The following is a 15317-nucleotide window of genomic DNA, read 5'->3' on the forward strand; positions in this document are numbered from 1 at the left end:
AGCAGTTATCTCCTGGTTTCCTCTCTCCTTAATTGCACGATTCCCTGCTTCATATAACAATTGTTTGCCAAGCCTGTTTCTTTTTAAAATATATATATATATCATCTTCTGCTTAGTTTTCCCCCCAACAGGATGGTCTCTCCCAGTTCCTACCCACGATGAATACACCTTATAATCCAGGGCTCTCTGGCTTGAACTGCACAACAGGTTGAAATCCACGAACAAAATGCCTTCTGGCATGACAACGATACCGTGATAGGGAAAGTAGGAGCCCTGGAAATATCAGCCTCTTGAGCAACCGGTTTGTTACTATCATCATCATCATTATTATCAGTAGTGTAGTGGAAAATTCAGAAGTGCAGGGTCCCTTCATGATAGTCATACCATGCCCCCTTACAGCCACGCCCCCTTTCCCACTTTTCTCTCGTCTCCCTCTTCCTGGCGTCTCGCAAGTCCACCTTCCGCTACAACAGACGTCCCTAGGAGCCAAACAGCTGCATGTTAGCTGCTGGGAAGAGTCTTCTCCGTGGCTGATTCACCTCCTTGCACTCATCCTATGGTTCACGCCCACCTTTTCTCCTTTTCAGATCTTGCCCGGCCACATGGAGACACCCTTGGAGAAAGCCTTGGCCACGCTGGTGTACACCTTCCACAAATACTCAGGGAAGGAAGGCAACAAGTTTACTTTAAGCAAGCAGGAGTTGAAGGAGCTGGTGAAGAAGGAGCTGGCACTCGAAGAGGCAAGTGCCTGGGGATCGGGCGAAGCGGGCAGAGCTTGGAAAAGTTACTTTTTTGAACTGCAACTCCCATCAGCCCAATCCAGTGGCCATGCTGGCTGGGGCTGATGGGAGTTGTAGTTTAAAAAAAGTAACTTTTCCAAGCTCTGGAAGCAGGGGTACAGAAACCTCCCCAAAACAAAGCACTCGGTTGGGAAACCAGAGCGGTGCATTCAGGTTGTGCGTCCTCCATCATGGGGAATGAGGCAGTGCATTGACAGGGCACATCACCTCTGGGAAAAGCCCGCAGCTCAGTGCTAGAGCACCTGTCTTGCATGCAAAACGTCCCAGGTTCAATCCTTGGCATTTCCACATAAGGGTGGGAAAGCTTTCAATCTGAAACCTTGGAGAGCAGCCACCAGTCAGTGTACTGTAGATGGCACTGGCCCGCATATGCATCCTTGGAGGGGACAGGGTGGCGTAGCAGTCAGGATTTGGCCCTTGTCCATGGACTAGAGGAGAGGTTGGAGCGAGATTGGGAAAATCTGTGTTACCTTCCTTCCCCAGGCTTTCTCTTTCTCTCTCCGGGCCTCAGTTTCCCTCCAGGCACCTGCCTTTTAGTACTTCCTTCCTCCCAAAGGGTTGTATCCAGCATTAGTCCTACCCAGAGTAAACCCACTGAAATCATTAGGCACGATGTGAGGAAGATCCATTCATTTCAACAGGCCTGCACCGAGAAAAACTCCCAAGGGGTACAATCCTGAGTTCGGAAAGAGAGTTAAAGTTGCAAGGGGCAGGCAGGCAATTGGACATGAACCCAAATCCTCCCTGCTCTCTCTGTCTCTCACTGACTGTGTTCTATCTCCGCTGATGGAGACAGTATGCCTCTGAACGCCAGTTGCTGGGAATCATTCAGTGGGAAGAGTTGCTGTTGTGCTCAGGTCCTGTTTGCAGACTTCCCACTGGGGCATCTGGCTGGCCGCCGTGAGAACAGGAGGCTGGACTAGATAGGCCACTGGCCTGATAAAGCAGGGCTCTTCCGGTGTCCTCATGCGTAAGGGAGGGCTCTTGCCTTCACGCCCAGCCTGTGGGCTTCCCAGTGGAATCTGATTGGCCACGGTGAGAACAGGAGGCAGGATTAGATGGGCCACTGGACTGATCCAACAACCAGGCTCTTCACACAGTGCATATTTAAAATTCGCTCCAACAGGAGATAGAGATGGCCACCAATTTGGACAACTTTGAAAGAGGATTAGCCAGGTTTCATGGAGGATAAGGCTACCGATGGCTACTATAGTTGTGTTCTCTCTCCACTGTCGGATGTGGTATCGCTTCTGAATACCAGTTGCTGGAAACCACAGGAGGGGAGAGTTGCTTTCACTGTGAGAACAGATTGCTGGATTAGTTGGGCCATTGGTCTGATCCAGCAGGGCTCTTTATGTTCTTATAGGTTTAAGACAAATTCATGAGGGATAAGGCTATCCCTCCACTGTCGGAGGCAGCGTTCCTCTGAATCCCAGTTCTCACAAACGGGGAGAATTGCTGTTGCACTCAGGTCCTGCTTGCAGGCTTCCCATTGGGGCATCTGGTTGGTCACTGTGAGAACAGGATGCCGGACTAGATGAGCCCCCTTTGGCCTGATAAAGCAGGCTCTTCTGATGTTCTCATGCATAAGGGAGGGCTCTTGCCTTCATGCCCTGCCTGTGGGCTTCCCAGTGGAATCTGATTGGCCCCTGCGAGAACAGGGGGCTGGACTAGATGTGCCATTGGCCTGATAAAGCAGGGTCTTCTGGTGTCCTCATGCGTAAGGGAGGGCTCTTGCCTTCACGCCCTGCCTGTGGGCTTCCCAGTGGAATCTGATTGGCCCCTGCGTGAACAGGAGGCTGGACTACACATGCCATTGGCCTGATAAAGCAGGGTCTTCTCATGTGTAAGGGAGGGCTCTTGCCTTCACGCCCAGCCTGTGGGCTTCCCAGTGGAATCTGACTGGCCCCTGCGTGAACAGGAGGCTGGACTAGACGTGCCATTGGCCTGATAAAGCAGGGTCTTCTGGTGTCCTCATGCGTAAGGGAGGGCTCTTGCCTTCACGCCCAGCCTGTGGGCTTCCCAGTGGAATCTGATTGGCCCCTGCAAGAACAGGAAGGTGGACTAGATGGGCCATTGGCTTGATCCAGCAGGGCTCTTCTGATGCTCTCTCTCATTTGCTCCCTTTTCCGTTGCAGAAGATGAAGGATGGGGGAATCGACAAGCTTATGAAGACCCTAGACAAAAACAAAGACGAAGAAATTGACTTCAAGGAGTACACTGGCTTCCTCTCGGCCCTCTGCATGACCTACAATGATTTTTTCCAGCAGGATTCAAAATAAGGAGTGGGTGGAAGCAAGCCTCGATCAGCTGGTGCCTTGCATTGTCAAGAGCCTGTCGTGTGATGTAAAATAAAGGGCTCTACGTCCAGAAGCTGCTTAAGCTATTTCAGTCCTGAAGGTTGCTTGCCTGTCTGTTGACACCTCTGCGGGACAGGGGTCCTTTGGGGAAGACAGGCCAGGAGGGCCAGCAGCCTTGAGACTGCGACGCAGGCATGGGGAAGTTGCTGCCTTCCATACGACTACAGCTCCTATCATCCCACCCTGACCGTTGGGCTGCGTTGCCTGGGGCTGATGGGAGCTGAAGCCCAAGAACATCTGGAAGACCACCAGGTTCACCATCCTTGTGTCAAGGGCAAAGGCTGAAGCTCACTGGTAGCCCCAAGTGCTTTAGATCTGGGATAGAATCATAGAAGAGTTGGAAGGGGCCTATAAAGCCATCAAGTCCAACCGCCTGCTCAATGCAGGAATCCAAATCCAACTGAAGAACCCTGTGGCCCTCCAGATGTTGCTGAGCTACAAGTTCGGCCGTGCTGGCTGGGGCTGATGGGAGCTGGAATCCAGCAACATCCGGTAGGCCACAGAGTCCCCACCCAGGCTTGAGATGCAGAAGGCCCCGGGTTCAATCCCTGGCAAGGCTGGGAGCCATTGCCACTCAAGGATAGAATCCGATCCAACCAGACAGGTCGTTGAATCTTATTTCAGCACTGGCGAGGGGACAGCACACACCCCCATACCTGAGAGCAGCAGGCTGGCTCAGAGATCTGCGGGGAATGGCTGAAGGCTGCTGCCACCTAAAGCACCTGCTGTATTCTGCCTCATGGTAGGGCCGGCTACACCAAGTTTTGCAGAATTACACACATACAAAGAGATTTTTTTATGGGTCCACAGAATGTTGGTTGATTTGGAAGGAGAGAGAACAGAACACGGGGGGGGAAGGTTGGGAGAATGGAATGGAGTATCCTGGAAGTAGGCATGGCTTGTTAGTTGCAACCCTGAACTGGAGCGCTCGGCCCTGCAAGCTTTCCTAGTCGTTTGTTTTGTTTTCAATACAATGATATACCGCCCTTCACTCCAAATTAGGGATGAGGGAGGGATTCGATTCAGTTTGCATTTATAGGCTAGCTTACCTAATTCTTTGCACAATACACGAACCAAAACACAGCCACCTTTCTAAATTTGCACCCATTTGAATTTTGCAATGCTGTTCTCCAGCCACGTATACAGAAATGGATATAGTAAAGTGTGCTTAAAAATGCAGCGGTTCAAGAAAGTAACCTACCGAAATGCATTGCCGAAGGGGAAACTGTTTTGCAAAAATGTGCACATTAGGCAAAATTGCATGCAGAAAAGTATGCGTTCGGAGAAATTCACCCTAAAATGCTGGTGAATCTTGCGCAAGGGCTTGTTTTTTAAAAATCTGCCACCTGATGTGAAAATGTCAAGAAGTGAACTTAAAACTGGAAAAAAGAGAAACTGAAATTGATCAATTCGCCCAACCTTCCCCTAAATCCCCTGGGCAGATTTCTGAAGAATTAAATACAAAAATCACAGCCGCCACCACCTCGTTCAGAGCCATTTCACAGGCTGCTGTAGCAGCCGGTGTGGTCTGCTCTCAAACTCGATTAATGCATTTTACACCAAGCAATTATGTTTGACCTAAGATGTATATAACCCAAAGAGCCAACGCCCTCGTTGCTTTTTAATCACCGGTGTAGACAGCAGGCTGTTGTGGAGAAAATGAAAACTGGAACACAGGTGGCAAGAAAGTCGGCGGTTTCCCAGGGTGGAATTCAGACAGTGATCCTTGATTTGGGAATAAAAGCATTGCAGGTGCACAAGTAGAGGAAACTGGTCCACTAGGGCGCATGCCCCACCAACATCAGTCGGGCCGCAGTCAACCCCCACCTGCCTGCCTTCTTATTTGCTCAGGGGGTGGCTCTGCCTGTCAGTTTCCTCCTCCTCCTTAGTCTGTGTTTCCCTTGTAGGGAGGAGAATGGGGACAAAACCATAATCGGTTGGCTCCGCCTATCACTGGCTCTGGCTCCGCCTACTGTTGGACTCCCTGCCTTCCGCCCCACCAGCCTCAATGGGCACTAGCCGCCACTGTTCACAAGAGTGTCCCTATTTTCAGTGGTGGATAAGTTGGCTGTGTGTCATACTTTACAGGGGATCTTCTCTATTTCAGATATGGGGGAAAATAATTTGAGCCCCAGGGCCGCATTCCCTTCTTGGCAACCATCCGGGGGCCACATGCCAGTGGTGGGTGGGGCCAGAGGCAAAAGCAGGCGGAGCAACAAATGTAAACTTGTCCTTTACATGGTAGGCTAGTTGCCACATGCGCTCACACCCTCTTCTCGGACCTCGGCAGGATCAGAGCTCCAGCCAGGCAGAGGGTGCAAAGCAAGGCCAGTGAGGGGTGTGACCTGTTAATGGGTGTGGCCTGCAGAGAGTTCTAAGGGCCAAACGAAGAGGCCTGAAGGGCCGCATTCTCCCCGACTGGGCCTGAAGACCCACATCCGTGCTGTATTTCAACAGCTGTCCAGGCCTATTTTAAGGGCAAGGAATCCTAAGAGAGAGCAAGAGGAGTCCTTGAAATTGGCCATCGACAGGTAAGAGAACAGATGGCCAGCAGGGCTGAACAGGCACACATACCACCGGTCATGGTCTTGTTCCCCACTAGGCCAAGATGTCCTGGACACCAAATTAAATTAGAGTCATTATTTTTAAGTTGGCATCTATAGGTATACATTAGCAGAACAACTTGCATGCAAATTGGTGTCCTCTTTTTTTCTCCCGGTGCGTTAAATGGTCACCCCATTTGTGAAATGTCTGACATAATCAGAGGATCCTGGGAACTTTACTAGGTAGGGAGAACAAGGGTGTGGGTGTGTGTAAACAAGGGTTGGGCGCTGGAAACAGGTAACAGGGCAACAGATATAAAAATCTGGCCAGGTATGTACAGACTCCCAACCGTTTTTGTTTCTCAGAGGCATTGTCCCAATTTCCTAACCACCATCCTGAGTTCACTTTCTTTTCCAAGGTGTTGAATCTCTAGGGCCACACCTGCACTATACTTCTAAAACAGTAACATACCACTTTAAACTATCGTGACTCCCCCCCCCAAGAATCCCGGGAACTGTAGTCTGTGAAGGGCGCTGAGAGGAGACTCCCTCCCCTATTCCCCTCACAAAGCTACAATTCCCAGAGTTCCCTGGGAAGAGGGGTTGATGCTTCAACCACTTTGGAAATTGTAGCTCTGTAAGAGGGATGGGGGAGAGATCCTAACAACTCTCAGCACCCTTAACAGCTCCCCTTGGGGGGACAATATATATATAAAAATTTATATCCCACCCTTCCTCCCAGAAAGAGCCCTGGGCAGCAAACAAAAACACTAAATGCAGTAAAACATCTTAAAAACAAAAGATTTTAAAACATATTAAAACAAAACATCTTAAAAGCAGCTTTTTTAAAAAAAAAAAAAGCTTTAAAAACATCTTAAAAAGCTATTCCAACACAGTTGCAGACTGGGATAAGGTCTCCACTTAAAAGGCTTGTTGAAATAGGAAGGTCTTCAATAGGCACCAAAGAGATAACAGAGAGGACACCTGTCTAATATTTAAAGGGAGGGAATTCCAAAGGCTAGATGCCACCACACTAAAGGTCCATTTCCTATGTTGTGTGAAATGGATCTCCTGATCGGATGGTATCTGCAGAGGGCCCTCACCTGAAGAGCGCCATGATCAACTGGGTACATAAAGGGTAAGATGATGATCCTGGTCCCAAGCTGTGTAGGGCATTGTACACCAAAACCAGCACCTTGAACTTGAACAGTATGGAACAGATGAGGCCTAGGACAAAAATAGCTTGAACAGTACAGTGGAATCAATCACTGAGCGATACAAATCTGTGTCTGAGTTACTGTAAATGAGAGATTCTAACACAAAAAACTCTCAGAGGGGCCAGTACAGTTGTACAAAGATCTGGTGAAAATCAGGGCAACCAATCCATGCTCCCATTTCACAGGTGAGGAACACTGAGGCTAAGGTTGCATACACACACCATGTACTTAAAGCACGTTCAAAACACATTATTTCCCCCCCCAAAGAATCCTGGGAACTGTAGCTTTCTAAAAAGGGTGCTGGAAATTGTAGCTCCTTGAGAGGTAAGCAACAGTTCTCAGGATTCATTGGGGGAAATAATGAGCATCAAATTTTGCTTTAAATATCTGATGTATGATAAATATAAGAGATAAACTAAGAGCACAGGCCAGTTATAGCAGAGACCTTTTTATTAAAAAAAATCAACTTTACCTGCTGTTTTTAAATTAATGGGTGTCAGAAACCCAATCTGCTGCAAATCACCCTGTAATCTACCAGGAAATCCCCGTCTATCTTCTGTCCGGCCACCAGAAGTACAAGCAGATCTCCTTGGCGAGGGTTAAACACTGTCATTCTTAAGGAAACGTGTAGGGCCAGTTTAATGGGAAGCAGGCAGGGAAGATGGCCTTCAGCAGCTTGGAAATGGAAGGAGGTTGAGTCTTGCTTTAAGAAGAGGGATTGGACAATCAGCCATGCTTTGAAAAGGTTGAGATCATCATTTCCCAGTAGCAAGTTACAAAAAAACCAGTCACCCACGCCCGCCTGCAGGCATACAAATGCAGATACTTTCTTTGGACATGATTTGAGACATCCGGCCACTGGATGAAGCCAAATCTCAGCTGCCATTTTTGACAGGGAAGAGAGAAAAGCCCTGGAGGGGAAACTGAGGCACAGAGCAAGGAGAGAACGACGGAAGGAAAGAAACGCCAGGTTTCTAACCCTCAGGGTGGAAGAGGGAAAGTGCCTCTCTTTTCATCTGGGAAGCGTTGGAGAGAGTTAATAGCAGCAAACAAAGGTGGAGTTTAAAATATGCAGAATGTTAGGGGGGTGGCGTTCCATTTTCCAGCCAATCAGCTGTCTTCTGGGGCAGTCAGGCCTCCGCCTATAAGTCCAGGGTGCCAACTGCTCTTGGCCACCACTTCCCCTTCACCTCCTGGCACCCACCGTCAATCAGACCCTGTTGCTTTGGTAAGTCTTAATTCCCCCCCCCATGCCTCTGTCAGATTGCTTAATTTCCTAGGCTTTTGCAGCTCATTCCGTGAGCCAGATGTGCAGCCGACCCTCTCCAGAGGTGCTTTCCTCGCACCTGTCCCTATTGCCTCCCCAGGGCCATTTCGGAGACCATTTCAGAGAAGGGATTTCCTCCCCCTAATATAGAAATTTAAAAAAAAAACCTAATATTCTCTTTTTTTCTAGTTTTTTTCTCTTCCAAATTATTTTCTCTCTCCCACACCCCTTTCTTAACAGTGCAGCCCTATAAAGTCTACTTAGAAGTCAGCTCCCTTGAGTTCAGTGGGGCTCCCACACTCCAAGGGTGAACAGCATAGGATTGCAGCCTCAGAGCGCAATCCTATCCGGGTCTATTCAGAAGGAAGACCCAATGGGGCTTACTCCTGAGGAAGCGACAGCCCGGCAGTGCAACCCTAGTCAGGTCTACTTAGGAGTAAGTATCTCATTGAGTTCAACTGGGCTTACATTGTCCCAGGGGAGGGCAGGATTGCAGCCGTACAGTGCAATCCTGTAATAGGTTTGCTCAGAAGGCAGGCACCCCTTCCCACGGGGCTTACCCCTGAGGAAGTGCGTGTACAGGATGCACTCGGAGTCAGGCCTACTCAGAAGTAAGTACTCATTGAGCTCAATGGGACTCCCTCCCAGGTAAAGTGTGTAATTGATAATGATACCATTATCATCACTGGGTCGCAACCAACGCGGTTCCTACCCAGAGCAGACTTAGGTAAAGGTAAAGGTGTCCCCTCACTTGTAGTGCGAGTCGTTTCCGACTCTTAGGATGACATCTTGCGACGTTTACTAGACCGTATCTATGGGGTGGGATTGCCAGTTCCTTCCCCGGCCTTTCTTTACCCCCCCCCCCAGCATATGCAGGGTACTCATTTTACCAACCACAGAAGGATGGAAGGCTGAGTGGACCTCAACCCCTTTTACCGGAGATTCTACTTCCTCCTTCCGTAAGAATCGAACTCCGGCCGTGAGCAGAGCTTCGGCTGCGTTACAGCCGCTTAATCTCAACGGGCCTCTTCTAAGAAGAACCCATCACTTTATTATTTGCATTTGTTACTTGCAGTATTTTTTTTAAAAAGTCTCAAAGCGTCTTCACAAGATAAACTGCAAGCAGGCAAAATCAGGACTCAGAACTGCACTGCGATTCCGCCCCTAAGTTCGCAATGAAGCTGCAGTTAAGGCGCTGCCTCTGGGGATAGGCAGAGCGCTTTCCCGTCGCCCCTGAGGCGGAGGGAGCGTATTTCCCTCCGTAGACGGGAGGAACGCGTTCCGCACCAGGGCTGTGGCCTTTTGCCGCCCGCCCCTGTAACCTCCCCGTTACTGAAATGGAAACTTACATCTCTGGCTCCTTTCCCCCCCCCCCCCCGTAACATCGGCCTGTCCCTTTGCAGTCTGGGTTTTTTCCACGCTCTGCGCCATCAAGGCTGCAGGGAGGTGGCGGGCGTGGCGCGCCCCACCCTAGGAATTTTACGATCTTTTAAAACTAGGAGGCATCCCAGCGGCCAAAGAGGAAAAGCTTTGAAAAAGAGGACCCGGGCCCTGAAGCAAAGGGTCTGAGTGTGGGGGCGATGATGCGAATGGGGAACTGTCAAAGGGTGGGGCCTTTTCCTTCACCCCACCCCCCAGGGGAAAACTGCTTGTTTCCCTTTTTGCAAAGTTTGCGCAACAAACTTCTTTCAAACTCCTTCCTGTCACCTGGTGGGCATGGTAGGAAATGCACGAGGATTTGCCACGGGGGGGGGGGGGGGAAGCAGATTTTATTTTTAAAAACCTATTCGTTATTACACTGCCGATAACAAAAGTGGGGAACTTGCAGCCCTCCCAAGCAGAGATGGGGAACCCGTGACTGGAGGTGTTGCAAATCTTACAGCGCCACTCAGCCCCAGCCGGCGTAGCTGATGGGCATGAGGTTGGGAGTTGTAGCTGAGCCACATCTGGAATGGCCCACAAGTTAACCCCCCCTGCCCAGAATGTTGTTGGACTACAACGCCCCATCACCCGAAGCCACTAGCCATGCTGGATATTAGCCGTGCAGGGGCTGTAGAGGGGCCAGGCTGACAACTGAGCGTCACTTGTGACAAGTCCCCTTGCGATGCCTAGTCTTTCAAACGCTAGATGCATCTTAAGTTGGTTTAGTAAAAATGGAAATGGTCTGCCTTCAAGTCGATCCCGATTTATGGCGACCCTATGAATAGGGATTTCATGGTAGGCGGTCTTCAGAGGGGGTTTACCATTGCCTCCCTCTGAGGCTAGTCCTCCCCAGCTGGCTAGGGCCTGCTCAGCTTGCCACAGCTGCACAAGCCAGCCCCTTCCTCATCTGCAAGTGCCAGCTGGGGGGCAACCGGGCTCCTTGGGACTATGCAGCTTGCCCATGGCTGCACAGGTGGCAGGGCACGTAACCCCTGAGCCACTCCCTGTGGGGTGATCTTTAGCAGGCCCTTGACACCCAGGAGACACGAGCGGGGATTTGAACTCACAGACTCTGGACTCCCAACCAGGTTCTCCTCCCCGCTGTGCTATACCAGCTGTAGTTGGTTTAGTAACCTCTCAATCTATTTTTTTATTATTTATTTTATTAAATTTATATCCCACCCTTCCTCCTAGCAGGAGCCCAGGGAGGCAGATGTAACATCTCACAATGGCACCCCCATCAAGCGACAGCAGAGCCCGCCGTGTTGCATCTAGTCCACCCTTTAAGCACAATTGGGTCATGGACCATCACATCTACCCACCCCCAGGCGTGGGGAAGAGGGAAGGGCAATGGTGGCCGATGCCCATTGGGACTGGTGGGGCAGAAAGCAAGGAGCCCCATGGCAAGTGGAGCCAATGAAGGGCTGAGCCGGCTAAGTCTGGGTTTGACCCCATCCTCCTCCCTGCCAAGGTCGACAAGGGCAACCCTGAGACTACAGAGGAAGAAGCCAACAGAAGAGCCACCCCTGGGCTGGATGCGAGTAAGAAGGCAGGCAGTGAGGGGGGGGGGATGCCTGGAGGCAGACTGAGCTTGGTGGGGCAGCACCCCCACGTGCCCTGATGAACTAGCCTCCATTGGGGAAGAGGAGACAGATTCCTGGCACCAAGGCCAGCTGTGGTCCTTCTTCCTGGGCTCGCGGCACTCTGTCATTCTAGTTGATCACAGGGTGTGTAGCCCTTTAATCCCGGGGCAGGAAAGGAACATGCCTGGAGGGATAGAGCAAGAAGCCTTGGAAGTGTTCTTTTTGGTTTAAAAACTCTTTTAATGTGCTGCAAACAGTGGAAAAAGAGAATACTCCCCTTTTGCACCAAACCAGATCAGGTACTAGTTAAGAGAAGAGTTTAAGCAATAATAGCATTGAGCAGGGGGTTGGACTTGATGGCCTTATAGGCCCCTTCCAACTCTACAATTCTATGATTCTAGCAACTGTAGTAATAACAGTAATAATGGGCTCCATCACTGCCCATGTTATCTCTCTGCCGTTCTCACTTGACATACCCTTCCCCTTTTCCTTCTCTGCGATCATCCTTGACCGGGAGTGGGGGGTACAGATGGCCCTCCTCGTCGTTGGTCTCCCCATCATGCCTAACCACTGGTCACGCTGGTTGGGGCTGATGGGAGGGCTCGACATCCCGAGGGCCCACAGTTTCCTCATCCCTACCTTCCATATAGGGAGAGACAGACAAGGTAAAGACAGCACAGCTTTTCACTATTTTGTGCAAGTATTCCAAATGCTGTTAGTTGGTTCATTAGGGCAAACTAAGCACCACCCCACCAGCTTGAAGTCTCGATTCCCTCCAAATCCACCTGCTTTCTTACTTGCACCTAGTTCAGAAGGTGGCTCTGGTTACCTGCTTCCTCTTAGCCTCAGTGTTCCCCTTGTACAACTCGGCAGGAGAGGATGGAGACAAAATTAGATTTAGTTAGGTCTGTCATTGGCTCAGGCTTTACCTACTGTTGGGGCTCCTTCCTTTCTGCCCCACCAATCTCATTGGGCACCAGCCGCCATTGGTTCAGAAACCTCTTTTTGATGCAGCCAATCTCAGTGCAAATGACGAATCTGCTAGTGGCTGAGGAGAACAGCAGTGGCCTCTTTTGTGACGGGGATGATCTTATTTGGCTTCACCCAGAGAGAAAAGAGAGCACAAGGCTCATTGTCGAAACTCTTTACAAACAACTCTGTGTGGGAAAAGAACAGCCCCTCGCCTGCAGGTGGAACTACAAACAGAAGAGGCACACAGGCAGCGCATTGAACTGTGTGTTTAAATCCTTTTCATGTCCTCTGTGTTTGCAATGTAGTGCACGCCCAGCAACATGGGGGAGGGCAACAGGTTCCCCGCCCTGGTCCAAAAACAACTTTAAAAAGGGGGGGGGATGGAGACATTCAGGCCCAGGAATAAAATGTGGCCCTCCAGGCCTCTCTATGTGGCCCGTGGAACTCTCCCCAGATCACTCTCCTGAGCCACACTCCCTACGAGCCCTGATTTTTGAGTGTTTTTTTGGTCTGGCTGGAATAGGATCCTTGAACTCTTGCTCGTGCTTCTTCCTTGCCCGATGGAGACTAGACATGAATGTGAACCTAGCCTAGCGTACAAAGGTGAAATGCACATTTATTGTTCCATCCACTTTTCCCTCTGATCCTGCCCACTGCTAGTATGTGGCCCCCCAGAAGGTTGCGCAGAAGGGAATTTGGCCCTTGGGCCGAGAAAAGTTCCCTGCTCCTGTTTCAAATCAACAAGCGCCAGTTGAACTGACAGTCTCGCCTCTTAAAACTTGCTCCCTGCCTCTAGCACAGTGCTAATCGAAGCTTTTGTCGGTTTATCTAGCAAACGGGAAACCCCATCATAAGAATACTTATGGAACATTTCCCCCCCCCCAAAAAGTCAACGGTGGCAAATGTACAAAAACACAGGTGGTGGGAAACACTTGAGTGCAGATTTCTCTCCAACCTCTTTAATAATCTGTTTGGTCTTGCCTCTTTTCAGATTAGCTTCCCATTGGACCTCTCACAATGGCATGCCCCCTCGACCAAGCCATTTGCCTTCTAGTTGCCATCTTCCACAAATATTCAGGCAAGGAAGGTGATAAGAACACTCTAAGTAAGAGAGAGTTGAAGGAGCTGATCAAGAAGGAGTTGACCATTGGAGAGGTAAGCACGGGGGGGAAGAACCAGATATGCTCAAAGTTTCTCCTCAAGGCCAAAGTAGGTGGGGCACATACCTTCGCACATCTCATTTCCACACTGCCCCCCCCCAAAAAAAGTTCAGTGGGAGGAAGGAGTGGTATGATTTGTTTCCCCGTTGACTGAGAATGGTCTGCCCCAGATGCTTTTCTCCAGTAGGGGGAAAGTAAGGAGGTCCCCAGACTTTTGCCCACAGATGGAAAAGCAGCTGGGGGGGGCAGGGAGATGAGGGCTCAAATGGCCATTGGGGGAAATAAAGCAGTCCCTCCATCCCAAGGCCACTCTTTTGCTTCTGCCTAAAAGCTCTGAGAGCAGCTTTTCAGTTAAAATGCAAATGATCACGAGACCCATAGGTAGATCTGCCATGTAATGACCAGCTTGGGCCTCAGAAAGCGAAGCTTAGGTGACATTTGAGCCAGCGTGGGGCCTCAATTGTGAAAGGAGCGAAAAGGACATATCTGTGCATGTACAGAGGTTCTGACACCATTGAATGGAATGGACTGCCTTCAAGTCGATCCTGACTTATGGCGACCCTATGAATAGGGTTTTCATGGTAAGTGGTATTCAGAGGGGGTTTACCATTGCCTCCCTCTGAGGCGGAGAGGCAGTGACTGGCCCAAGGTCACCCAGTGAGCTTCATGGCTGGGTGGGGATTCAAACCCTGGTCTCCCAGGTCGTAGTCCAACTTTCTAACCTCTACACCACACTGGCATTCAAGGGGGCCATTTTCCTCCAAATCATGTCCACCAGCCAACATCGCTTGTGATGTCATATGATAGGGTTAAATCAGTTTGGCTATCTCTTGGCAGGGAACAGGGGCATGCAGCCAAAACCAGCCAGCGCACACACACACATACACACGAGTCGTTGAGCAGAGGAGTTAAATCCAGCTCAGTTTGGCTGCGCATGCCAGCTGTGCTGAGAACCAGGCGCACAGAGCCTCATTGAGGATTTAACCCCTCTGTTCACCAGGGGATGAATGGGAGTTCCTGATTCAGAAAGTGGTTTGCATGGAATCTCCTGCTAAAATGAGGGAAACCCTTTCTTTAGCAGCACCTGCCCACCTTTGAAATTTGACCCATGAGGCTGACAAAAGATCTAGCCCATGGAGTCAAAAATGTTCCCTGACCCTGATCTAAACAGAAGCAAAGACCTTATTCTCCGCTTCCCCCCTCTCATTTGCAATCAAACACCCAAGCCTGTCTCTACGCAGCCATGAGGTCTAGGAACTTGATTCTATCAAACAAACCCCGGAACACTCTTCATAGCCCCTCTAAAGCTAATCCCTGCTATAAACATTCCAGATTCACAACTTTGGGAGGCTTCACGGTTGTTTTTCGTGACCTCATTTTTCATTTTAGAAATTGAACGACACGGAGATCCAGGGACTGATGAAGGATCTGGACCGCAACGGAGACCAAGAGGTGAACTTCCAGGAGTACGTCGCTTTCTTGGGCGCCTTGGCGATGATTTACAACGAAGCTTTGAAATCATAAATGTAGGCTGGCCCAGGTGGGGCAAGGTGTTGTGGTCTGGAATTATACCTCCGCAAGGGGTTTAACGTCCAATAAAATTTAAGTTTTGTAAAGTTTGAAGTGACTTGTTTTCTTTTTGAGATGCCAGAGGGCGTGAATATAAGAATCTCCATAGGGCAAGAGTAAACTCAAACGGACTTTCAAACCTTTCATTTTCCCGTTACCTCAGGATATTCTGAATAATGTTGGATTTTCAAGGGGGGAGAAAGAGATGACAGGAGACAAAGAGGCAAAGGACTCCATTTGGCCTTTGCCACACTTAAGCCAGGGGCCACCAACCTTTTTCGGCCCATTTAGATTTTTGAGGAAAGTGCCATGGGTGCCGATCACAAAATGGCTGCCATGGTGGGGAGGGGTGTGTGGCATAACACAAAATGGCTGCCATATCTAAAAGAACGGGGGAAGAGTTCCACAAAATGTTGTCTCGCCT

The 15317-nt window shown here is 49.9% G+C and overlaps 2 protein-coding genes across 2 annotated transcripts; both read left to right on the top strand.

Annotated features, from left to right (window-relative positions):
* Positions 1–589: 589 nt before the first annotated feature.
* On the top strand, positions 590–3088 carry S100A5 (S100 calcium binding protein A5). Its single transcript, XM_061605836.1, has 2 exons — positions 590–740; positions 2939–3088. Exons 1-2 carry the CDS (start codon positions 603–605, stop codon positions 3080–3082), a joined length of 282 nt encoding a protein of 93 aa, XP_061461820.1. The 5' UTR covers positions 590–602; the 3' UTR covers positions 3083–3088.
* Positions 3089–8038: 4950 nt separating this feature from the next.
* LOC133374941 (protein S100-A6-like) lies at positions 8039–14943 on the top strand. The gene is made up of 3 exons (XM_061606288.1): positions 8039–8148; positions 13156–13319; positions 14714–14943. Exons 2-3 carry the CDS (start codon positions 13182–13184, stop codon positions 14846–14848), a joined length of 273 nt encoding a protein of 90 aa, XP_061462272.1. The 5' UTR covers positions 8039–8148; positions 13156–13181; the 3' UTR covers positions 14849–14943.
* Positions 14944–15317: the final 374 nt, after the last annotated feature.

This window comes from Rhineura floridana, chromosome 22, assembly GCF_030035675.1.
Source record: "Rhineura floridana isolate rRhiFlo1 chromosome 22, rRhiFlo1.hap2, whole genome shotgun sequence".
Classification (NCBI taxonomy): Eukaryota; Metazoa; Chordata; class Lepidosauria; order Squamata; family Rhineuridae; genus Rhineura; species Rhineura floridana.